Source organism: Schistocerca cancellata, chromosome 4, assembly GCF_023864275.1.
Source record: "Schistocerca cancellata isolate TAMUIC-IGC-003103 chromosome 4, iqSchCanc2.1, whole genome shotgun sequence".
NCBI classification, from domain to species: Eukaryota; Metazoa; Arthropoda; class Insecta; order Orthoptera; family Acrididae; genus Schistocerca; species Schistocerca cancellata.
Genome location: NC_064629.1, coordinates 755,471,773 through 755,497,883, shown reverse-complemented (window position 1 = coordinate 755,497,883; position 26,111 = coordinate 755,471,773). Strand labels below are relative to the sequence as shown.

The 26,111-nt window shown below is 43.2% G+C and overlaps 1 protein-coding gene across 1 annotated transcript in view; it reads left to right on the top strand.

Annotated features, from left to right (window-relative positions):
* The window catches only part of LOC126184488 (methylcrotonoyl-CoA carboxylase beta chain, mitochondrial), a 100,264-nt gene that overhangs the window by 22,147 nt on the left and 52,006 nt on the right, over positions 1-26,111 (top strand). The window contains exons 4-7 of the mRNA XM_049926881.1: positions 17,324-17,502; positions 20,478-20,670; positions 24,782-24,931; positions 25,333-25,399. Coding sequence (XP_049782838.1) covers positions 17,324-17,502; positions 20,478-20,670; positions 24,782-24,931; positions 25,333-25,399 — 589 coding nt within the window. The remainder of the gene's footprint in view (positions 1-17,323; positions 17,503-20,477; positions 20,671-24,781; positions 24,932-25,332; positions 25,400-26,111) is intronic.

Below are 26,111 nucleotides of genomic sequence, written 5' to 3'. Positions count from 1 at the left end.
TTTAGTTTCCAATGGTCAACCATGGTACCTAATTGAGAAACTCATGGCAGAATATTTAAACAAACATTTTAAACGTTGTTTTTCATTAGTATTTTTAGTGGAGTGGAACTCATTAGAAGGCTGATGGGTTTGTCTTCCCCACCTGTTATGGTGATGGTCTCATTTCATGTTAAGAATATTACTTGAGCATACCCTGTGATCATGTCATTATTATTGTTAGGGACAGCCTCAGACAGTACAATGGGAGGGAGGTATATGAAACTGACAATGTTTTATGGCTCTGTGAGTTAGTACGTGGTTTTAATTAATTTAAGTTTAGGGATGATTTCTGTGTTCAGGGACACAGTCTTGCAATGGGCTTGCCCTTGTCGTGCACATTGACCAGTATATTTATTACTATTTTGGAATACTGTGCAGTTACTGAGTTGACTAGTTTTTCAGTTTAAGTGGTGCTATAGTCGTGGTAATTTGATGATATTTTCCTTTTGTATAACAGACCCATATTTGAATGTAACTATTTTCTGCTGCACCACCTTAACCCTTGCAATACAGGGCGAGGGGGGAGGGGGTGAAGGGTGGGTTACTTTATGCCCACCTTAAGAAAATCCTGTAATATATCATATTACATTATATTGTAAAATTTTGAAAAATATTTATTGTTTTTAATGACTTCTTCTAGCAGACTCCATTTATGTTTCAAATTTTTCAGTTAAACTTAACCCAAAAATTTAAGTCCCAATAGTGGATGACGGTTTCCCCAGTGAATGTCGTTTTCAGTATTTACAGGTTCAGAGCCTTACTTATATATTAGTATGTCTTTAAAAAGTGTGTTGAGAGTAAAAGTCAACAACAATGAATGAAATTTGCAGTTTTTATATTTTTTGTGGTAGTCATAAAGTTGGTTGTACATGTTACTGAAAGTGCATTGATTTTGCTAAGAGCCTGTTACACATCAGTACCTCTTTAAATAGTATGTTACTAATAAAACTCAATAACAATTAATGATTTTTTAAATTTTTTTTTGGATGGACACAAAGTATCCCCTCCATCCACTTGGTAATGTGCATTATGGAAAATGCCTCGATACTGCTACAGTGATGGCCTCAATGAATGTGCAGTTCAATAGTGAACATAGTACTAATAACACTTTACCATTTTTGGACCTTTCAATCACATTGCAGGATGATTCTTTTATGTTTGATATTAATCGGAAGCCTGCCATGGTGGACTTAGTGACACACAGTTTGTCCAGTCATCCTCTCCATTACAGACTGGGTGGTTTTTGGTTGTGCTCTTGTGGTTGTGTAACACTATTGGTGGAAGCATTCAACTGGGAATTACAGGGTGATCCAGTTTGTAGAATTTTCTAATGGATACCACTGTGAGTTTGTACGGAATATTAATATAAGCAGTCTTAAGAAACCTAAAGGTTCCTCATCTCTACCCTTAGACTGGCAAGAGGGTGTAATTACATTAGTGCCATTAAATAAAAATGGTTTCATATCATAGAGATCCAAACAACTTTTGTTTCACATGATTGCTGTGGCAGCCGGCCATCGTGGCCAAGCGGTTAAAGGTGCTACAGTCTCGAACCGCGCGGCCGCTACGGTCGCAGGTTCAAATCCTGTCTCGGGCATGGATGTGTGTGATGTCCTTAGGTTAGTTAGGTTTAAGTAGTTCTAAGTTCTAGGGGACTGATGACCTTAGAAGTTAAGTCCCATAGTGCTCAGAGCCATTTGAACCATTTTGATTGCTGTGGGATATTTCATTCCCAGGAATAATGGACAGAGGTTCAGACATAGTGAAAAAATGAAAGGTAATCCTTTTAAGTTTCCAGGGGTTTATAGAATTATATGCAATGACTTCCAATACAAATATATTGGCCAGGCGGGTAGAACATTTGAGGTCTGGTTGAGGGAACATTCATCTGGCTCGAGCTGTAACTCTGCTTTGGGTATCCATTTTTTTCGAGATCGGTCACTCAGTTACCAGTATTTCATCCAACCTTTCAGTGTTGCATACAGAATTTAAGGATAATGTTCTAGAAGAGCTAGAGATTTACCGTGCCTTAAAGCAATTATGTTTGATATTAATCAGAAGCCTCCCACGGCACTATCAACATCCAAGTTGAATTGAAACATTAATAGATCTTAGCTAATTTTGACTTTCTCCGTGGGTAACCTGTGCTGTTTACCTGTTTGTGCATTGCCTCCTCCTTCGTGTCCCTCCATCTTTGAGTCTTTCTACAGTTTGATACTTTAAGGGTATCTCTCTTTTTCATTTTTCAAAGAGGTTTAACATTTTTAATGGTTTCCTACATTACGCCATTTAAGAGTACCCAGGTTGTATTTTTTATTGCAAATATTTGACTTTGTAATCTTGCATGAACCTGATTCCTACTATTCTTCTTATTCAGAGTCCACTTTAACTCTTCTGCACATGCTCCACTTCTCTGGTGGCCCGTCATATGTTTCCACATTAATCTGTGACCAACTGCAGCGCTATCCTGTACGTCTGGTCCAGTAGTACATGGCATGTTTTTTCCCCACCCCGATCACACCATATTTTGCCCCCCCCCCCCCCTCTCCTTCTGCATCAGTCTAATGTGTGGTCTGACATGATTTCTTGAATGGAGTGAAATGGTAGGAATTGAGGAGAAGTTTAGTATCAGCTGTACTCCAGTATCATGTTGTAACTGTAAGCATTGGTATTTGCCACATTTTATAGTACTTGCATTCAGGCACTTTTAGCAATGATCTGATGCTCTTTTTATATAAGGTTGTCACTTCCTGGTATTTTTTCATGGTTTCTTTCTACTCAGGACTCCATCTGGTAATGTAATTAATGTTACAAAACCAGTCATGCTTTTTAAGTAGAATAACCATACAGCTGCAGTGGTGCTTTTTACTCAACATGGCAGTTGTTTTTCTTAGACTTCAGCTTTAACTTGCATATTTTTTAAACATTTTTGATAGCTTGGGCTAATAGTACAGTATGAAAACATTACTTCAAATCTGAAAGTCTGAACTGAGGTTCGATAGCTTTGCTATATCTTGGATCCAAGTGTATGTTGGTAGACAAACACTGCTGTCGTACTTCACAAAACCTGCAATAGCTAGTATAGGACACACAGCAGTAAATTTATTCATAAATATTTAGTTAAATTGTATGTATCTGAATTAAAATTAGCTTCTCATAATACAGTCAAATGAAAAGAGTTTTGGTTTGTTTATCTCAACCTATGGATTTTTTCAGAATTGTCAGATTTGAGCTGTTGAGTTAGTGCAGCACACTATGAACACAGCCCCTGCGACCCATGTAGCCACTACCTGTTTGCAGTGGAACCCTGACCTGTCAAGTGGGACCTGAAAAATCGATCACCCTATTGTGCAAGTCAAGAAATCTGCAGCCTATATAGTCACAGAACTGATTGAGCCTTTGATTCATACCCTCCACTCATCTGAGTACCAGAGGTCAGTGCTTTCAAGGATGCTGCAGATGGTGATAATTGATCTCATCTTGCAAACAAGACTGGTAGTCTTTACCACTTCACCTAGCCACCTGAAACCAGAGAGAATATCTTCCAATCCAGTGCGACACGTATTGTTAGACCTAACGTGAGCCACCACCTGTAGTTGGATGCACCCTGTGCTCTTCATGGAATCGTGAAGCACCTGTTCCACATTTGGAATGACTCCTCCCAGTATGCACACAGGGTGCACAATGGATTCCTTTCTCACCTTTGCAGCCATATCCCTAAGGGGCCCCCATTACGCGCCTAGTGTTTGAGCTCTTACTACCAGTAATTCCATCCTCTATGATTGCCCCGATCTTGCAGGCTGAGAGGCTTCCCCTGAACTGGGGCAAGTGTCTACATCTGGGTCAGGATGTTTATCAGACACAGCCAGCGTCTGAAACCTGTTCATCAGATGATCCGGGGATGCCCTCTCATCAGCCTACTGGAAACTTTTGCTGCCTGCCACACTTTGGAATGACCTCACTACGTGCCACACCTTGTAATGACCTCCCACTCGACCACAGGTGAAGGGTCAAACTCAGTGCTGTCAGTATACAGCAGTGGACTGACCGAGGATCATGGAGTACATGTCTGTTGGATCCCCATGTCAGGTACCCCCACAGTGATGCCTATTGGCAACAGCCTGAAGCTGTGTGACCAAAACTAGCTCTGCCTGGAACTATGAATGAATGGTCACTAACTCAGCTCGCATCTGAACATAGCAACTATTGCTTCACAGTTCCTGTCCATGCTAAAGATGGTGGAAATATACTCTAGGCAGTAATTAAAATGCAGAACTTTGCCTCGTTGAGTTTCTCCAGTCCAGGATGGTATTGGCTGTTTCTTTATGTGTGTGTGTGTGTGTGTGTGTGTGTGTGTGTGTGTGTGTGTGTGTTGGTGGGGTGGGTGGGTGGGAGGGGGGGGGGGGGAGGGGGGGTGAACACTCCTTGCATCTAATTCTTGGAGTTGTTGAGAGGATTAGGGGTGTGTGAGGATATGTTGTGGGAAATCTGTTTACTGACTATGTGTGGGGTTTAGTGCGTGTCTGTGTCTGTCTGTCTGTGAAGGCTTTAGTTAGACTGGCCAAGGGAATTCTCCGTACTGCAGATACACCATGCACAGGTCTCCAGACTATAAGGGAGTGCCTTTTTGATGTTGAAGGGGTGACAGCTGTTAAAATGCAGGTTCTGTTGGTCGTTGACTTAATATGAACAGAGGTATGGATGAAGCCATCAGAGAGGTGGAGGTGAACATCCGTGTATGTAGCACATGGTTGAGGAAGGCCAGGGGAACTGGAAGGAAGAGAAGATGTTAAAGTTGTGGAAGAATGAGGATAGGGTGTCTTGACCTTGAGTCCAGATGAGGAAGATATCATCAGTGAATCAGGCAAGTGATTTGGGGTTTCAGGAGGCTAAGGTTTTCTCTAGACGGACTATAAACAGGTTGGTATAAAAGGCTGCCATGTGGGCATTCATTTCTGTGCTGTGGATTTGTGTATATACATGTTTCCCTCAAAGAAGAAGAAATTGTGTGTGAGGATGTAATTGGTAAGGTGTATAAAGAATGAGGTGGTGGTTTTGGAGTTGGAAGGATGTTCGAAGAGGTTGTGCTCAATAGCAGCAAGACAATGGGCATCAATTATGTTGGTGTACAGGGAAGTGGCATCAACAGTGATGGGCAGGGGTCCATGTAGGGTTGGGAAGGTCAAGAGTCTATGTAGGAATTGGTTTCTGTCTTTGGTATGGGAGGCTGGAATATGGACAATTTTTTGTAACAGAAATTCTTTCAGTGGGAGCACAATAACCAAATACAATGGGACAGCCAGGAATGTCAGGTTTATTGATTCTGTGAAGCATGTGGGAGGTGGATGACCATACATCCACCCATAGAGTAATTATAATGATGAGGGGGAGAGATTCTGGGATGCACCTAAGGGATTGGAGATTGTGTTGGATTTCTGGTATGTGGTCACTAAAGCAGAGCTTGTAGGTGGAGGAGTCAGACAGTTGGTAGAAGCTTTCTGTCAGGTATTCACTGTGATTCATCACAACAGCTATCAAGTGTTTGTCTTTAGGGAGGAAGATTAAATCAGGGTCAATCTTGAAGTTGCAGATAGCTGTTCTTTCTCCTGTTGAGAGGTTTGTCTTCTTGGGAAGGTAGCTGAGGAATGATGGTGTGGCCAGGTTGGAGGTAAAGAATTCCTGGAAGGTGACCAGAGTGTGGTTAGGTGGGAGGGGGCAGGGTCATGGTTGGATGTTGGGATTAGATTGCTTTGGTTGGAAGAATTCGTAGCAAAGAAATGTTTCCATTGTAGGGATCAGGAAAAAGGAGAGTAGGTCTTTGAGTCCAACATTGTTAAACTTGGATGTGGGGCTGAAGGTGAGGCCTTTGGATAAGACTCAAGTTTTGTAGGATTTAGGTTTGATGGCAAGGAAGAGGACAGTGTTTTTGGTTTGTTTGGGTTCTGCATTTCATGCAGTGTTGGGGAGAGTTTTGGGAGAAATGGGGATGGTGTCTGCTCCTCCAGGTGTTGGAGAGCGAGAATTTCAATTTGGGTATTTGGTGTAGGTAGTTGGGATTGCACAGTTACAACATCCTGGGGAGGAAGCAGAGGTACAAACCACTTTCTTCACTACTCTTGACCATCCCAAATTGAGAAGCTGGGTGAGGCAGGGTTTGGGTGATATCAGTGGTTGACACAGGGTTCACTGTGAGTAGTATAGGTGGTGATGGACAGTGGTGCTCTAGGGTAGGTGTAGGATGTCAACAAATTTGATAAATTAATGGGGATGGTGTCTGCTCCTCCAGGTGTTGGAGAGCGAGAATTTCAATTTGGGTATTTGGTGTAGGTAGTTGGGATTGCACAGTTACAACATCCTGGGGAGGAAGCAGAGGTACAAACCACTTTCTTCACTACTCTTGACCATCCCCACCCCATTAACACCTGTATCCATACTCATCACAGTTGAAACCCACTCCCTCATGCCCACGGCAGTGCTGCTGTTTTACCTTATCACTCTTGACATCCTTCTGTCTCCAAATGCACCATCTCATTCCTTATAAACAATACCAATTATATCCTCACAGACTACTGCTTCTCCGGTGAGGGGGAAGTATGTGTTATATATCAGAAATGAGCACCATAAATTATCTTTTAAAATGACCAGCTGGTCCTATGATATCATTTCCAAAGTCACCTTCTCTGTATGCTGGGAGACTCGACTCATCAGTCCGCTGCTCCCACTTAATTGACACCATGTCACTTGAATCTGTTGTCTGGTACACATATATTACATCGGTGTGGAAAGAGAGAGAGAGTGCACAAATGGATGAGTATAACTGAGGACACATGGTATTGCTGCTACACACGCAACTGTTGGATATGACATCTACCTATACGTATTATAACTTAAAAAGTCCTGTGCCACGATTTTCAGTCTTTATGTGGAGGCTAATCTCGGGCACTGTTATGTGGATTTTGATATGGTTGTCACTAATATATAGACTGATTCACCAGGAAGATTTGAATATATAATTTATTACTGCTACGCCAGACAAGTTGTACAACTTTTTTGAAGACTACAGCAAATTTATTTTAATATCTGCTATTTATTCAGGGAAAGTACACACACACAATTGTCTCTCTCTCTCTCTCTCTCTCTCTCTCTCTCTCTCTCTCGACAAGCCTGAGACAACAGTACAAGAAAACAGGAAATGATGATAAGGGGAGGTTTCTCTGAATATTAAAACAAATTTACAGCAGTCTTTCAAAATTTAATGAAATGAATGGTACACAACTCATTATTAGCATATAAATGCAAGTTACCATGACAAAAAGAATACATAAACTGATGGACTTGACCTGTTAGTATGTATTAGTAGTCTCATTCCAATTAATGTTGTAGATAGCATTGTACCTTGTGAAACCATAGAGATTGTTTTAAAATGCCTAGTCCTTGCTGTGTGGTTTAAAAACCAGCCTGGCTTCCTTTAACAATGCTTGTGAGTAATGCAGCAATGCTGTGTCCTTGATTATCATAACTTAAAGAATCTCCTGAGAGGTGGTGGTCTGGCAACTAGGTGTTTCTAGGAGACCATTGGAAAGGATCACGAAATTTGACTAACATTATGCCATGCTATTACTTTAATATTGGAATAGTACTGGCATCAGTTAATCTACTTCACAAGTATTTAACAAATCATTGTTACTATGAACCGATAAAATGTCATCCACTACATTTGGGTTCAGACAGCTGTGAAACTCTGTAACAACCAAACCTGTAGCACTGAAGTTCCTCTCACTAAATCCACTTGTGGTTGGATTTCACGATATGCTGTTAGCTACACATGCCAGAGGAGGTAGTGCCTTTTCATGTTCTTTCCATCATCGAAGGATATCTTTTTGGGTAATGGTGATTGAGAGATACAATGATACTTCATGGTTTTTGTGTGTATCGTTCAGACCTCTCACATACCTCTAGATGTTCAACGGATATGCCAGTTTCTTCAGGCCTGATATACTTTCGTATGAACTGCGAGTCACTAAAGAATGGAGGTCGCAGTTTATAGCAATGTCCACTTGTAATCATGTTACAAGATCATAGAATAATAGTCGTATATAGTTGTTCACTCATCTGAAATGTTTACACACAGAGCAGCAACCTATTTCAAAATATTCTCTTTGCCTTCAGTGCTCAGTATCAACAGGTCATGAAAATGTTGCAGCCTTGTGGTACAGATATAGTTTAATCATATCACTCTTTCTGTCCATGTAATTGCTGCACCTTAACTCAAGTATTGCCGTGGTGTCACTATCCTATTCATTAGGGCTCAAGTGCTCATCCAGAAGTTTACAGTGCCAGAGAAGTCCCAAATGGAGAGTTCAATTGTTGTCATGTTCTGTATCATTACTAACCGTCTTTAAATGGCTTGAAGAACATGACAGACCCATTTAGGGTGTGCTCATCTATATTGAGAAGCCTACTCAGCTCTTTCTGTGGGAGCAATTCCCTAACCTCAGTCAGAGTATCAAGTACTGAAACTAGCACTTCTAACAAGTGTTCCATCGGGCTTTGACCTCTTGTTTGAGTGATTTTTGAGAGTCTCTTTGAAAGGCCAATACTCTTGCAATATGCCACTAGTACTTTACACAAGTTTATTGCCTCTCCTGCATGAGTTAGTTCTGGCTGCAATCCTAAAAACTGTGGCTTGAAGGTATGTTTAAGTTAAACGCTAAGACAATGGCAAGTGCAAGAAAGGCTAGTGAAGTCTTTCAGAGCTGTCAGTATGTTCGAACCTTGATCTGTTATGAACCATGCTGACTCCATTAATTTCTCAGAAATTTGCAAGGACTCAAAATGGCAAACAATCACGTATAAAACATTAACTGCTGTTTTTTGCTCATCGCAAAACAGGCCATAGTAACGTGGGTTATTTTAAGTGTATCCTCCACCCACATGTCAGTTTGGAAAGAAGCTCTTCTATCAGCAATGGTAGCAGTAATTTGTGGAACCAGCACCATTTTAATAGTATCTGCAATGGAAATAACCCAATTCTTAACCATACTGAGATGAGGTAGTATAGGCTCCACGTCAACTTCACAACCCAATTCACTTCCTACAAATATGAATGAGTGGGCTACCTTTTTGAAACCGGAGCTATGAACCATACTGAAATGTCTAAGATATCTGTGGCCCGAGTGTCACTGAATCACATGTAGCTTGCTTTTTAGATGCAGTGATGTAACATTGATGTGCATATACAAATTTTGTGTGTTCTCCATTTGCAGTGTGGATTACAGTGTGTAACTTTTTCCAGATGTCGCTTCACTTCCGGAGCTCATTTATAGCTGTGTACACTCCATTATTTAATTTTTGTTTTGCATCCTCTCAATCTCACAAAACAAAGATTCATTAGAGGCCATTTGATCCCAAGAGTCAGTCGTTTTCACCCTGTTAGTGCTACACAACACAACAAGATCCCCCCCTGCGGGTCCAGGGGTTAGAATAGGTCCGAGGTATTCCTGCCTGTCGTAAGAGGTGACTAAAAGGAGTCCCTCCTCCTCAAGGGGGTAGTTAGCGCCTGTGTCCGGAGACAGACGGTTCCACGATCTATATTAGTGGTCATTTTGGTTTTTCACTTCTTCTCGTTTCTTCCTTCCTTTGGTTGGTTCCTTTCTTTGTTCTTCTCCATCTCACTGTCTTCCTTACTCTTTCCCTTGCCTTCTTCTCCTTGCCTTCTCCTCCTTGCCTTCTCCTCCTTGCCTTCTCCTCCTTGCCTTCTCCTCCTTGCCTTTTCCTCCTTGCCTTCTTCTCCTTGCCTTCTCTGGTCTCCGCCTCAGCGTTTGAGACAGCCTGTCCTCTCTCTCTCCTTTTTCCTCTTTTTCCTTCCTCCCTGTGCGCGCCTGAAGGCCGACCCACGCGTTCGCACGCGTAGCCGGTGACGGGGTAATGCCTAATTCCCCGCTCTGGGTAGACAAGTAAGGCACGCACGTACCCCCTGGTAAAGGCCAGGCCCAGGGAGGGGTGATTGCCTGAGCTGATGCCTTCTGACCATGCCGATTGGTCCCTCCATCTGTTTCTCGGGAGGTGTGACCTGAGGTGTAAACATTCACCTCAGGCGGGAGTGCCCTCTGAGAGGGTCCCCACAAGGAGGGAGCGTGCTATCGGAGATGCTGGCAATCATGGGGGATTCCTCCGCAATGGATTTCTCTTCTTCTTCTCTCTCGACTTCTGCCCACAAACGGAAACTTGACCAGCCACCAGTGACAAAAGTACTACCGCCTGCCCCACAGTTCCTCGTCATTTCTCGATCTGAGGACGGAAAGGATTTTTCCTCTGTCAACCCTTTCGTTATCCAGAAGGGCCATAGCCGGAACTGTTAAGTCTTGTACCAGGTTGTGTAATGGTACCTTGTTACTAGAAACTGAGAGCGCCTATCAGCCACAAAAACTGCTTCGAGCCACACTCCTGTACACGTTCCCTGTCCGGGTGGAGGCTCACCGAACTTTGAATTCGTCTCGTGGTGTGGTATATACTAGATCACTCGACGGATTGACTGACGAGGAGATTCAGTCTTTCCTCGCTGAGCAGGGCATGACGGCTGTCCATAGGGTCATGAAAAAGGTCAACAATGACCTTGTACCGACCCGGACACTTTTCTTGACCTTTGATAGTGTTCAGCTGCCATCGCGCATCAAAGCGGGCTACGAGGTTATTTCTGTTCGCCCCTATGTCCCAACACCTACGCGATGCTACCAGTGTCAGCGTTTTAATCACACTCTCCAGTCTTGTTCCAATGCGACTAAATGTGTCACTTGTGGCAGGGATGCCCATGAGGGTGACTGTCCACCTCCGTCTCCTCGTTGTGTGAACTGTCAGGGTGACCATGCAGCGTCCTCCTGCGACTGTCCCATCTATAAGGAAGAACGCTGTATCCAAGAAATTCGGGTCAAAGAGAAAGTGTCCACCTCGGCTGCTCGCAAGCTATTTGCTAGTAGGAAGCCCACGCTGCTCCCAGCGGGGAAATACAGTACTGTCCTCGCCTCTCCTCAGACTACCAAGGAGGTGGCAACCCAAACATGCGATCTGACCTTCAGCACCACGGTCGTCCTTTCGGCCAGTGCTAAGATCGCGTGGTCGACGTCTCCTCTTCCTCCCGTCACCCCACAGACACAAGGCCCTTCATCAGCTTCTGCCAAGACGAAGACCCAGAAGTCAGATGCACGGGCCTTCAAGAAGGAACCGTCCCGTGCAGACTTCCTACGTACTTCGAACTCCCAGCCATCGACCAGTACTTCCACCAAACGACCTTCCAAGAAGGCTCATAGGAAGCACAGTTCTCCTTCTCCGCCACGGCGCATTTCTTCACCTGCGCCACCCAGCGGTTGCCGTCCCAGGCCGTCATCCGTTTCGCCTGGCCGCACCGCTGGTAGCCGAACATCTGGCCGTTCACCGGCAGAGGACGCTCCCCCTCCCGGCCATCTTACCAAGGTGGCCGATGAACCTATAGAACCAATGGATGATGACTGTCCGCCTACTGATAGCGGCGGCAGTGCTCGCTCGAAGCCAGGCCCTCAGCGGCCTTCGAGGTGACCCCTTCTTTCATCTTCCTTTTCTTCTTACGATGGCACTTATTCACTGGAATATTCGCAGCATTTGCTCCAACCGAGATGACTTGAAGTTGCTGCTCCGCTTGCACCGTCCGCTCGTCGTAGCCCTCCAGGAAACGAAGCTACGCCCATGCGATCAAATTGCCTTGGCACACTACACCTCTGTGCGTTTTGACCTACCCCCTGTGGTAGGTATTCCGGCTCATGGAGGAGTTATGTTGCTGGTCCGGGATGATATTTACTACGATCCCATCACATTGCACACCGGCCTGCAGGCAGTTGCCATCCGAATTACTCTCCCCACTTTTACATTTTCCATTTGTACCGTTTACACTCCATCGTCATCTGCTGTTACCAGGGCAGACATGATGCAAATTATTGCTCAGCTACCTGCACCATTTTTGTTAACTGGAGACTTCAATGCCCACCATCCGCTTTGGGGCTCTCCAGCATCCTGCCCGAGGGGCTCCCTGTTAGCAGACCTTTTCAACCAAGCTCAATTTTGTCTGCCTCAATACTGGCACCCCTACTTTTCTTTCGGACACATCTCACACCTATTCCCAGTTAGACCTCTCTATATGTACTACCCAACTTGCATGCCGATTTGAGTGGTATGCACTTTCTGATACATATTCGAGCGACCACTTCCTGTGTGTTATCCATCTCCTGCAGCATACCCCCTCTCCGTGCTCATCTAGTTGGAACATCTCCAAAGCAGACTGGGGGCTCTTCTCTTCCAGGGCGACCTTTCAGGATCAAACCTTCACAAGCTGCGATAGTCAGGTCGCACACCTCACAGACGTCATTCTCACTGCTGCTGAATATTCGATCCCTCACCCTACTTCTTCTCCACGTCGCGTACCGGTCCCCTGGTGGACCGCAGCATGTAGAGACACTTTATGTGCTCGTCGACGTGCTTTACACACCTTTAAACGCCACCCTACAGTGGCGAATTGTATCATTATAAACGATTACGTGCACAGTGTCGTCGTATTATTAAAGAAAGCAAGAAAGCCAGCTGGGCTGCTTTCACAAGCACCTTCAACAGTTTTACTCCTTCTTCTGTTGTCTGGGGTAGCCTGCACCGGCTATCTGGCACTAAGGTCCACTCACCAGTTTCTGGCTTGACGGTCGCGAATGACGTCCTTGTGGCCCCTGAGGATGTCTCCAATGCCTTCGGCTGCTTTTTCGCAGAGGTTTCGAGCTCCGCTCATTACCACCCTGCCTTCCTCCCCCAAAAACAGGCAGAGGATGCTAGGCCACCTAACTTCCGCTCCTCGAATCGTGAAAGTTATAATTCCCCATTCACCATGCGTGAACTCGAAAACGCACTTGCCCGGTCACGGTCCTCCGCTCCAGGGCCTGATTCTATTCATATTCAGATGCTGAAGAACCTTTCTCCTGCGGATAAAGGTTTCCTTCTTCGTACTTATAATCGCATCTGGATTGAGGGACATGTTCCCGCATGCTGGCGTGAGTCTATTGTTGTACCGATTCCTATGCCGGGGAAGGACAAGCATTTGCCTTCCAGTTATTGACCCATCTCGCTTACCAGCTGTGTCTATAAGGTGATGGAGCGAATGGTTAACTCTCATTTGGTTTGGCTGCTCGAATCTCGATGCCTACTTACCAATGTACAATGTGGATTTTGTACGCGCCGCTCTGCTGTTGACCATCTGGTTACCTTGTCGACCTTCATTATGAATAACTTCTTGCGGAAGCGCCCGATCGCGGCTGTGTTCTTTGATTTGGAGAAGGCTTACGACACCCGTTGGAGGGCGGGCATTCTCCGCACCATGCATACATGGGGCTTTCGCAGTTGCCTCCCTCTTTTTATTCGTTCCTTTTTAATGGATCGACAGTTCAGGGTATGTGTGGGTTCTGTCCTATCAGACACCTTTCGCCAGGAGAATGGGGTGCCACAGGGCTCAGTTTTGAGCGTCGCTCTCTTCGCCGTAGTGATCAATCCAATAATGGATTGCCTCCCAGCTTATGTATCAGGCTCCCTTTTCGTGGATGATTTTACCATCTATTGCAGCGCGCAGCGTACATGTTTCCTGGGGCGCTGTCTTCAGCGTTCTCTTGACCGTCTTTACTCCTGGAGTGTCGCCAATGGCTTCAGTTTTTCTGCCGAGAAGACGGTCTGTATTTACTTCTGGCGCTACAAAGAGTTTCTCCCACCGTCCGTTGCCTCCCATTCGTGGAGGCAACAAAATTTTTGGGTCTTACATTTGACAGGAAACTTAGCTGGTCTCCACGTGTGTCATATTTGGCTGCCCGTTGTACCTGTTCTCTAAATGTCCTCCGTGTTCTCAGTGGTATGTCGTTGGGAGCGGATCGAACCGTCCTACTTCACCTATATCGGTCGATCGTCCGCTCCAAGCTGGATTATGGGAGCTTCGTATACTCCTCTGCATGGCCATCCGTCTTACGCCGCCTCAACTCCATACAACATCGGGGTTTACATCTTGCGATCGGAGCGTTTTATACTAGTCCCGTCGAGAGTCTTCATGCTGAAACTGCTGAATTGCCACTCACCTACTGGTGCGATATACTGCTTTGTCGGTATGCCTGTCGGCTGCTGTCAATGCCCGACCACCCGTCTTATCGTTCCTTTTTTGACGACTCTCTCGACCGTCAATACAGGTTGTATGTCTCTGCCCTGCTACCCCCTGGAGTTCGCTTTTGTCGCCTCCTTCAACACCTTGATTTTTCACTCCCTGCAACCTTTCGAGTGGGCGAGAGCCACAGGCTACCTTGGCTCCAGGCTCAGGTTCGCGTTCACCTTTACCTCAGCTCGCTCCCAAAGGAGGTTACCCCCGGTTGGGTATACCACTCCCGGTTTGTCGAACTTCATTCGAAGTTCATTAATATGACCTTCATTTATACAGATGTCTCTAAGACCAATGACAGGATCGGGTGTTCTTTTATTGTCGGGGCACAAAGTTTCAAATACCGGCTCCATGGCCATTGTTCGGTCTTCACAGCTGAGCTCTTTGCCCTCTACCAGGCTGTTCTTTACATCTGCCGCCACCGACATTCTGCTTATGTCATCTGCTCCGATTCCCTGAGCGCACTCCAGAGCCTCAGTGATCTGTATCCGGTTCACCCTTTCGTGCACCGGATCCAACGCTCTCTTCAGCAGCTGGTGGACGACGGTTCTCCGGTTACCTTTATGTGGGTTCCTGGCCATGTCGGTATCCCTGGGAATGAAGATGCAGATGCCGCGGCCAAGGCTGCGGTCCTCCAGCCTCGGACAGCTTCTTGTTGTGTCCCTTCATCAGATTGTAGCAGGGTCATTTGTGATTTTTCGCTGTGGCATGCCGATTGGGCTGCACTTACGGACAACAAGCTTCGGGCCTTGAAACCTCTTCCCGTGGCTTGGACGTCCTCCTCACGCCCTTCTCGGTGCGAGGAGTCGTTTTGGCCCGGTTACGAATTGGACACTGCCAGTTCAGCCATCGCCATCTGCTGACGGCTGCGCCGGTGCCGTTCTGCCCATGTTGGCAATTGCTGACGGTCCGCCACATTTTAACGTCCTGTCCGGATTTTAACACACTGCGTCTTGATCTTGGCCTGCCATGTACTCTAGATGCCATTTTAGCGGATGACCCACGAGCAGCTGCTCGCGTTCTTCATTTTATCAACTTGACAAACCTCTCGAAGGACATTTGATTCTGCTGTTTTTTTAATCCTATGCCTGTCAGTCTGTCTTTTATCGTGTTTTCCCTTTTAGTTGCTGTTTTAAACTTGTGCCTCGCGGTGCATTCCTAACGTAGTCTGGGCGCTAATGACCATTGAAGTTGTGCGCAAAAAAAAAAAAAAAAAAAAAAAAAAAAAAAAAAAAAAAAAAAATCAAATCAAGATTGTGCACGCAACTTCCACATTACGTCACAGCTAGTATTACACTCCTACATGTTTCAATAAGAGGGTATGAGTTGATGAGTAGGAAGTAACCGCAGCACCACCATACTCATTGGCACCTGCAAGACACCCTCGTATACCAGTCTATATATTGGCCATCTAGAGGAAACCTTCACAGCCTCTCAAATCCCTTGATTGGTTCAGATTCATTGATGATCATGATGATCTCAACCCAGGGCAAAAACACTCCATCCTCATTCCTTCATAACCTCAACAACTTCTGTCCCATCCGCTTCACCTGGCCATCCTCATTCTAACATGCCACCTTCCTGTACGTTTATCTCTACCTCTCCAATGCCTCCATCCATATCTCTTTCCATATTAAGATCATTAACCAACAACAGGACCTGCATTTTGATAGATGTCACCCCTTCCACACCAAAAAGTTGTTCCCAAATAGCTTGGCCACCCATGGACTATGTGTCTTCAGTGATGAGATTTCCCTTGCCCAGTATGCTGAAGGTCTCACAAAGGCTTCCATAGACAGGTGCTATGACCCCAAATGTAGTTCACAGACAATTTCCTGTCCCCATATCCTCACACACACTCCTAATCCTCCTACTACCCCCCCCCCCCCCCCCCCCCCAGAATCAGCTGCAAAGGAGTACCCTCCTCATTACACAATACCACTCCACTGCTGAAACTGAACCATGTCCTTTGCTAGGGCTTTGATTATTTATCATTGTGTCCAGAAACAAGGAACATCCTAACCATGATCCTTTCCACCCCCCCTCCCCCCCCCTAAAGTGGTACTCTGTTCCCCACCCAACCTGTAAAATATCCTGGTCCTTCCCTATACCAATTCTACCCCCAACCCTTTGCTACAAGGTCATATTATGTAGAAAAGATACCAATCCTACCCCTAAACACACCATATGCCTGGCCTTTTACAAGCCTATTTTATCCCATTAGGGACAGGGCTACCTCTGAAAGCAGCCATGTCATATATCAGCTCTTCTGCAATTTGTGCACGGCATTTAATTTGGGCATGGCCACCAACCTACATCATACACCAAAATGAATGGTCACCATCAAACTTACCAAGAACAAAGTTGACCACCCAGTGGCACAGTACTCTACTGAGCACCACATGCTTGAGCTCAATGGTTGCTACACAACTCATGCCATCTAGAGCCTTCCCTCTAGCACCAGCTTTTTTGAACTATATAGATGAGAGTTAGCCTTGCAACACATTCTTCGCTCACATAATACTCGTGACCTTAATCTCCACTAACCCACTGTCCCTACGCCTTCTACCCAACAGTTTTCCCTTCCTCTGCTTGTTGCCTCCTTCCAATCCACATCTCCACATCATCATCATCATCATCATCATCTTGCACTACACAAACTCAATGACTCGAATGCCTGTGTGTTGAATACCTAGTCCATGCACTTGCTGGCCCTCCCTCCCACGTTCCTATTCTGCACACCCACTGTCTCCGTCCAAGCCACTAGCTACCTATCCCCAGCCCTTCCTCCTGCTTCTTACCTCTTCCTCCATCTAAATATCCCACCCAACATGACACCTCACCCCTGTCCACCTGTGTATCTTATATATGAGAACAGTAACTGTTGTCCTTATTTATAAGCTAAAGAACCTTTTAATTACACATTTGTCATATCATGTTTGAAAGTTATATTTATCAGTTTCTGAATGAATAATGGTGTATATACTGCTCAAAAACAAACCTTCAATAGATGATTATTTCTTAAAAAAATAGCCATGCATCTGGTCATATCATTTATAAGAATGGACTGATACTTTTTTCCAGATTGCAGTTGTTCTTGGTAGCTGTACAGCTGGTGGTGCTTATGTCCCAGCTATGGCTGATGAAAGCATAATCGTGCGACGACAAGGAACTGTGTTTCTTGCAGGACCACCTCTTGTCAAAGCAGCAACAGGTGAACAGGTGGATGCAGAGACACTTGGAGGAGCTGACCTCCACTGCAGGTAATTTATAGTTTTGTTGATAGGAATATGTTGTAGTTGTAACAGGTTGTTGGACTGGGTAGGTGTGGGCGAGCGGTTCTCTTCTTGAGGTGGGGGCATACGTATGATGTAGGCAGCCAATCCATTGCCAGAACTCTTCATTAACAATCATATGTTAATGTAGATCAGTGCATCTGCAACAGGCAGATGGTAGACAGTGGGTGGAAATGAGCCAGGTGGTAGCCTAGCTGTAGCTAGGTAGGGTGTGCCTAGCAGGACTACCCAGATGATGAACTCGGAACTGCATGCTGGAATGCAGCAACAGCAGTTACTGAGTTGTCCAGAACTCATGTTTCGACCTGGACCGTGGAGGCGGCTACTGGTTCTAATGTCCCAGGCTCAGGCAGTTAGATGGTGTTCACTGCTTCACACACCAGAGATGGCAAATGTAGCTGTGTCAGAAGTATGGAAATGAGTGGCATGGGCTGTGCATTGTTGTGAGGTCCAGCTGTCCTGATGACAACAGGCTGGACCTCGAGGTGTAAGTACTATTGCCCAGCACTGAGTTTGCTGAAGCGCCATATTTCTGTGTCATCAGGAAACTTCTGGAAGGGAGACTGATGATTGGTTTTTGGCTGTTGTTAATGCGATAGGTTTTTGGCTGTTGTTAATGCGGCAGTTGGTCAAACTTTCAAAGCTTCATTATGGCTATTCCAGACCCAGGTCTTTAGCATGTGGGTGCAGTGGTACAAAATTTCTGGCATCTGCTGAATAGCAGTATCGGTGGGAACATTATTTCATGACATCTTAAATGTGAGACATGTTGTATTAATGTAAAAGACACAATTGAATGTCTTTTTTTCAGTCATAATGGTATGTAGAATAGCTATTCATAACAATGTCTTTGCAAGTTTTGATATCAGAGTATTTGAATATAAAATAAAGAAAAAGAACTGGTGAGATCAGTTGAGGCAATACATGATATTAATGTGAAACTTACAGCAATGTGGATATATAATTGTAAGAGAAATTAGAAATAGTATTTATTGATAGTGGAAAATCTCATATAGAGATGTGAAACAAATACTAACAAAGAGATAGAGGGGCTGGCCAGTACTTACCTCAGCTCAGTACAGCCGATAGATACACACAAAACAAAACAAAACCAAACCGAAAATTTATGTTCCTAGCTTTCGGAACAAATGTTCCTTCATCAGGGAGGAGAGAGGGGAAAGAAAGGGAAGAAGGGAAAGGAGATTCAGTTACTCACAACCCAGGTTATGAAGCAACAGGGAAAAATTTTCCTTTCCCTGTTGCTTCATAACCTGGGTTGTGAGTAACTGAATCTCCTTTCCCTTCTTCCCTTTCTTTCCCCTCTCTCCTCCCTGATGAAGGAACATTTGTTCCGAAAGCTAGGAACATAAATTTTCGGTTTTGTTTTGTGTGTATCTATCGGCTGTACTGAGCTGAGGTAAGTACTGGCCAGCCCCTCTATCTCTTTGTTAGTATTTATTGATAGTCCCTCATTCAAATTGTTAGGGAGTTTGTAAGTCCTTGAGATCTAGAACGGCCTTTGTGACAGCAGAATTTTAAAATCCGATAAGGGTAGGTTGATACTAAGTTATGATATTATTAAGAAAATTGATGCATCCGCCTTTTGTGAATGCTCTGTCAGTTTTTAAATGCACTAAATGTTGTCAGTGGCTGACATTTACCACCACATTTTTGAACTATGTAATGAACAAATTATTAGTGTGTCAATGGTGTGAAAATCGATGTGGAAGTACAGTGAACGATATAGCAGTGTGTATGATGAACACAATGTGTCTGTAGTCACAGATAAATTCACTGTGGAAGGAAGATGAAGACAACCATTTCACCATGACAGATCGATAAATTTCTCCAAATTTGCTGATCATTGATGCATTACATTGTGTTGGACAGCCTGAACTCCTGCAAATTATATACCTAATGGATGCCACTTTAACTAGCAGTCAGTGTGAAGTGCATTACTGTGTTTGAGGCAGTACTCTGAGGAGATGGGGCATTTTGAATCGCCTTATGACGGGGTATGACACATAAGAGCTATAAATGAAAAGACCAATGTCAGTCTTATTCTAGCCACTTGAAAGCTTCTGTGCATTGTATTTTGGCAGAAAAAAGCTGTATTTCTTATTGACTAGGGGCTACAATAGCTGCAATGGTAAAAATACTACAATAACTACCATGTTAAACCACATTATAGGCTTTCCTCCTAGCTCCTGCAAGATTTCTTTGCCCACAAGAGATTGTGTTCTGCTATGATGCAAACAAGCTCTTACAACTTTATTATTATAGGTGGTAGAGGTCTTCGAGGTACATAGTGTAGAATGTGTCTCAAAGTGGATTACAATTGTATTGAAACATAGTGAGAACTGTACTTCAGTTTACAATAAAGTGTTTCATTTTGTACATTTTATGTTCTCTCTTATCAGCTAATTAATATCTGTTTTTTTTTTTTTTTTCACTTGTGCTCCTATATATATTTATATGCTGTCTTAAGGTTCTGGTGTTTTTTTTTGCATGTCTCCCTCCACAGAGTTCCTGATTTTTCCATTTCTTGTTTGAGGTCAAAGCTACATTACACTCACACATTGGATTTTGATGTTGTAAGTGCCTAGAAAGCACAGTGGTTAAGAAACTGAACCCATATTTGCATATGGCTCACATCACAATCTGACCTTTGTAATTTGTTTTTTCAATGATTTTGTATCAAAATCTGGCCTTCCTAATTTACGTTTTCCATGGGTTCCACAAATTATTACAGGCAAGTGACAGATTGTTTATATGACTAAAACAGTGGCTGATTCTCACTCCCCCTTGCTCCCATCTTTATCCAGCAGAAATCTTTCTCTAATGACATCTGTGTTCACAAGGTGTTAAATTCTAACCTTACCCCTCTTCCTTTCAACATTGTTTCTATTATTTATTAAATTCTTTACTTTTCTTTGTAACAGAACATCAGGTGTGACAGACCACTATGCATTGGATGATCGACATGCATTGCAAATTGCAAGGAGTGTAGTAAGCAGTCTGGAACCACCATTCTCTCAAAATCCACCCGAGGATACAGAAGAACCCTTGTTTCCTCCTGATGATATATATGGTATCGTCGGATGCAACCTCAAGAAGAGTTTTGATGTAAAAGAGGTTAGTTGCTTATTTAATAGTTTATTTATTTAAATGTCTGCCCAGCTTTCTAGACCAGTGTGTTTCCCATTTGTTGTTATATTACAATGTCCCACCTGCATTCAGTCCCATAACCAAAACTCTTTTGCCCTCTGTGCACATTTGAGTTAATTGGTAATAAGGAGGCAGCTAATTTAAGAAATTAAGTGATGCTTGGAGGAACAGTTGGGCACTCAAAACGATACCACAAATGATTCAAATGATTATTTATTCTGAGCCACCACTTCATTTCAATACAGATTGGTGAGCAATAAAAGAGAACAAATGTTATTTAATAATTGAAACACAATATATTGAATAACTTGTAACATCAGAATTCAGTGTAACTAGTTAATCTGAAGTTTGTAAACTGTTTTCTCACACACACTCGTGCACGCATGTGCACTCTTCTTAAAGAAATGGAAAAACAATTTCTTGCTATTGATGATACAGCAAAACTGATGTGTAGCTCATATTTGGTTGTTGATTACAAATCCGGTAGCCCATGAGGTCTCAAAAGAGAGAGAGAGAGAGAGAGAGAGAGAGAGAGAGAGAGAGAGAGAGAGAGAGAGAGAGAGGATAAGAAGAAGAAGTAGTAGTAGAAGAAGAAGTAGTTTACTACAATATGTTCTAGTTCTTCATAGGTTGATTTCTAAATAACAGGTGTTTGCTTATGTTTTGTGGTAAGTTTCTTTAGATAAGGGTCTACTACATGGGCAGTGCCATCGCGTGCATGTTTCACTGTTCATTGTTGGCAGCACTGACTTAGAGGTGTGACTAGAATATTAGAGGAGTGTATCAACTGCTGGTTGTAAGTTCTCAGTGTAATTCAGCATATGGACAGTACAGTGGCGTGTTTCGTAATGATGAATTGAAGTAAATGTATCAAATGTGTTGAGGTTTACACATACTGGCACTCTTTATTCTGTATTCACTGGATAGACAAATGGTGAACAGGTGGTACAGAATCACATAATCCAAGAGTAGTCTAGGTCTGAGGCAGTGATTGTCATCACAAGATAGCTGGCATAATATGTGGATCATGTGGAGCACCTACGACAACTGCTGTTCCCAGTGGAGTGCCTGCTTGTATCCAGCAGGTTGACCACAGGATCCTGCCAGGTGATGTGATGTGATCACCTTGAGGGTGTGGCTTTTTTTCCAACATTTTCCTTGTGGCAGCCACTCACAGCTCACAACACTGTCAGCAGTGCAAGCGGCAAGTATGGATCAATTTTGGCCAGTTGTGATAACTCAATCTCGCTGTGAGAGTCCATTACATCACATGATTATACAATGGAAAGCACAACCTATTCGGAAAAGCAGCAGCCATAACTCTGAAAATACACAAGGTATTCACCATAAGTGTACAAATGATTTCATGATACTTGATATATAGCTGCAGTCCCTACTTACACTGTTCAGCAACTGTAAATGAACTTTTTATCACAATATTAGTAACTGTAGCTGATTTGTTTTCCGTACCATCACATTTGATGCTTTTTACCAGCTGACAACCAACATCTTCAAACCTAACCTATAACTGTTATTACACTACAGTTCAGTCTGTCGCCATTACCTTCACACCACATAAATGTTCCGTGGCCCAATGAAGCCACGAATAATCTACAAATAACATGAAATGATTTCAATTCTGGCATTCAAAGTAGATTGCCGAATACTTGGCTTTGTCTAGGTATGTGTTTATTCCAATCTTCTATTAGCACATCTTCTTTGCTCACTCTCAGTCTACCACCACCACCACCACCACCTCCTCCTCCTCCTCCTCCTCCTAACTATATCCATTTCCTCCTCCCCCTTCTCTCTGTCCATCTTATCCCCTCCCCTCTCCCTGTTTATCTCTTCCTCTTCCCTTTCTCTGTACCTTTGCCCCTCCCCAATCTCTCTGCCTATCTCTTCCTCCCTCTGTCTGTCCATCTCCTCATCTTTCCTTTTTCCATCCATTTGCCCCTCCCTCCCCCTCTGACTCTGTCTACACAGTGCAGAAACAAAATTGCGAATATCTACTGAAACACCAGAGATAATGTGCCTGATGACTCTTTAAGAGAGAGACCTGGTATATAATGAAGAGCAGTATTTGTTTGGGCTTACTCCAGTGGCACATTGCAAAAATGAAATCACACACACACAAATGCTGTGACTGGCACTGCCCCTGTTCTAGACAGCCTTCTTCTGTTTTTTTTTTCCATTATAAAGTTATAATATGAAGCTTTATTTATTTGTACTCATGGATCTGACTTCACTCCAGCTAACATATATTCTAAGTTAGAACATTAGTTTTAGTGATTTGTAATGCACTAGCACAATGATTATGTTGTTCCAGCTGGCCGTAATCAGTAGCTTTTTGTATAGAAAAAATTGAGGAATTACTTTACAGCTGTTTGTTGACATGGAAAGAAAATTTTGTAGTATCACAGTTTGAAATACGGAGCAACATTTTCTAGATATACGAGGGTCACTCCAAAAGAAATGCACACTATTTTTGTAAAAATACAGTTTTCATTCTGCATGTGTGAAAGTTTTACAGTGTGTAGATACATTCTTCCTGCTTGTTTTCGAACTTAGTTCAACCTGTTCCCGTGAGTGGTGCCATCACAGCATGTCTTCAAGATGGCTGCTACACTTGACGTTTGTCAGAAGCAATGTGCTGTCATAGAATTCCTGTGCTGTGAAAACGAGACAGTGGGAAACATCCACAAGAGATTGAAAAAGGTGTATGGAGATGCTGCTGTTGATCGCAGTACAGTTAGTCGGTGGGCAAGGAGGTTACTTGATGAAAGCAGGCACAGCAATATTGAGGATTGTCCTCGCAGCGGCAGGCCTTGTACTGCACACACGCCAGACAATGTGCAGAGTGTCAATGAACTGGTGACTGCTGACAGACGCATCACAGTGAACGAATTGTCATGCTACGTTGGGATAGGGGAAGGAAGTGTTTGCAGAATGCTGAAAGTGTTGGCATTAAAAAAGGTTTGTGCCAGGTGGGTTCCCAAGATGTTGACAGTGGCTCACGAAGAAACAAGAAAAACGGTATGCAGCGAACTTTGGAACAGTACGAGAATGGTGGAGATGAATTTCTTGGAAGAATTGTGACATGTGATGAAACATGGCTCCATCATTTTTCACCAGAGACGAAGAGGCAATCAATGGAGTGGCGTCATGCAAATTCACCCAAGAAAAAAAAAATTCAAAACCACACCTTCTGCTGGAAAAGTTATGGCTACGGTGTTTTTCGATTCTGAAGGACTCTTGCTTGTGGACATCATGTCAAGTGGAACCACCATAAATTCTGGTGCATATGTGACGACACTGAAGAAACTTCAAGCTCGACTGAGTCGTGTTCGACCACATCGGCAAAAGCAGGATGTTTTGCTGTTGCACAACAATGCACAGCCTCATGTTAGTCAAAAAACCATGGAAGTGATCACAAAACTCAGATGGATAACACTGAAACACCTGCCTTAGGCCTACAGTCCTGACCTGGCTCTTTGTGATTATCATCTCTCTGGGAAATGAAAGACTCTCTTTCTGGAACAAGGTTTGAAGATGATGACTCCCTTGTGCACACTGCCAAACCGTGGCTCCAACAGGTTGGTCCAGAATTTTACCGTGCAGGTATACAGGCACTGGTTCCAAGATGGCGTAAGGCAGTTGAGAGGGACGGAAATTATGTGGAGAAATGAAAATATTGTTCCCAAAGGATGTATCTACACACTGTAAAACTTTCAAACATGTTGAATAAAAGCTGGATTAAAAAAAAAAAATAGTGTGCATTTCTTTTGGAGTGACCTTCGTAGCAATGTTCAGATATTTAAGAGCAGTTTATGAGAAATACTGGTCTGTCATGAAGTTGTAGTCTGCACAAATATTTCCGTTCATTTTGGAGCTTAAAAAGAAAATCTCTTAATTTGTCAATAGCCGCTGTAGTATTTGAACACACACCTGATCTTGACAGCGTGCTTATTATTGTAGGAAACTTTCTGGATGAAAGGTATCAACGTAGAAAGATCTGGTAAAATTTGTTTTCTCTGTGTAAAAATGTACGTTTAGCTTGTTTTTCTTTGTGTTGCAGGTGATTGCACGGATTGTTGATGGCTCAAAATTCAAAGAATTCAAGCAGAAATATGGCGACACACTAGTCACTGGTTTTGCTAAGCTGTATGGTCACACTGTTGGTATTATTGGCAACAATGGTGTTTTGTTTTCAGAGTCTGCTCTTAAAGTGAGTGCTTATACCTTTTAATGTCGACAAAGTAACATACATGTAGTAGTAGTAGTAGTAGTAGTAGTAGTAGTAGTAGTGTGTGTGTGTGTGTGTGTGTGTGTGTGTGTGTGTGTGTGTGCGCGCGCGTGGGCAGGCGCACATGCGTGCATACGTGTTTATTGGGGGGGGGGGGAGGGGGGAATTGTAGGTTTGATGAAAAAGTCATCTGAATTGTTGTGATGATGTTTTGACTTGCTTTTGATTGCATTGTACTGCATGTTTCTTCAGTTCTAATTGATTTGCTACATCTTTTTGTTTGCTTGCTTAAATTAACTGTAAATAGTTACTTTTCTCCTTGCATTCTGTGTTGAATTGTGTCCTATTAGGAACCATTTCCTTTTTTTATTTTCCATTTTTAGGGAACACATTTCATTCAACTTTGCTGCCAGAGGAAAATCCCAATAGTGTTTCTTCAAAACATCACAGGTAGTACATGTTTCAATTATGTTACCACTAATTGCATGACTGAACAAAAAACAAAAGTATCATTTTCCAGACAATGGAATTTCATTATTTGTTTGAGAGGTATTATCTGTCAGTAATCCATTTAACAGCAACAGTTATGACATTGGTTTAGGAAACTGTGCTTTGTTATAGATTGTATAAACAACCGAGACTTCTCTTAACCATGCCAGGTTATTTGTATCACTTCAGAAACTGACATTTTGTCTGAAAAAACTTTCAAGGAACAGAAATTGTGTTACAGGGTGAAGTGATTATGTTGCAGAACTTGTTAATTACAGAAACATTAGAAAGCATTGTATGTATTGTTAAATGTGTGTTAAAATGCTGTAGTTTCAGTTTAATTATTTTTTATCTTTTCATTCATCTGTTATGCTATGTTATTAGTGTAGTTTGGTTTTTGTTTCAGTTTTATTTTTTTTATTTTTTGTGACCTAGTCTTTTTTTTTTTACTTAATAACTTTGTTGTCTAATAATTTTGGTGCAGGTATTTGTGGAAGAGACAGACGCGTTTGATGTGTTCTTCAGTAGCTGAAATTTTGTTTTGAAGCTCTGCTAACATTTTAATTCTTTTTCCTGCTAACATTGCTTGTAAAAGTGCCTAGAAGAATGAATCTGTTATTTTTGGTGAAGATTCCCAACAGTATGTTCATAAGGACCTTGCTAATGTTCAAAG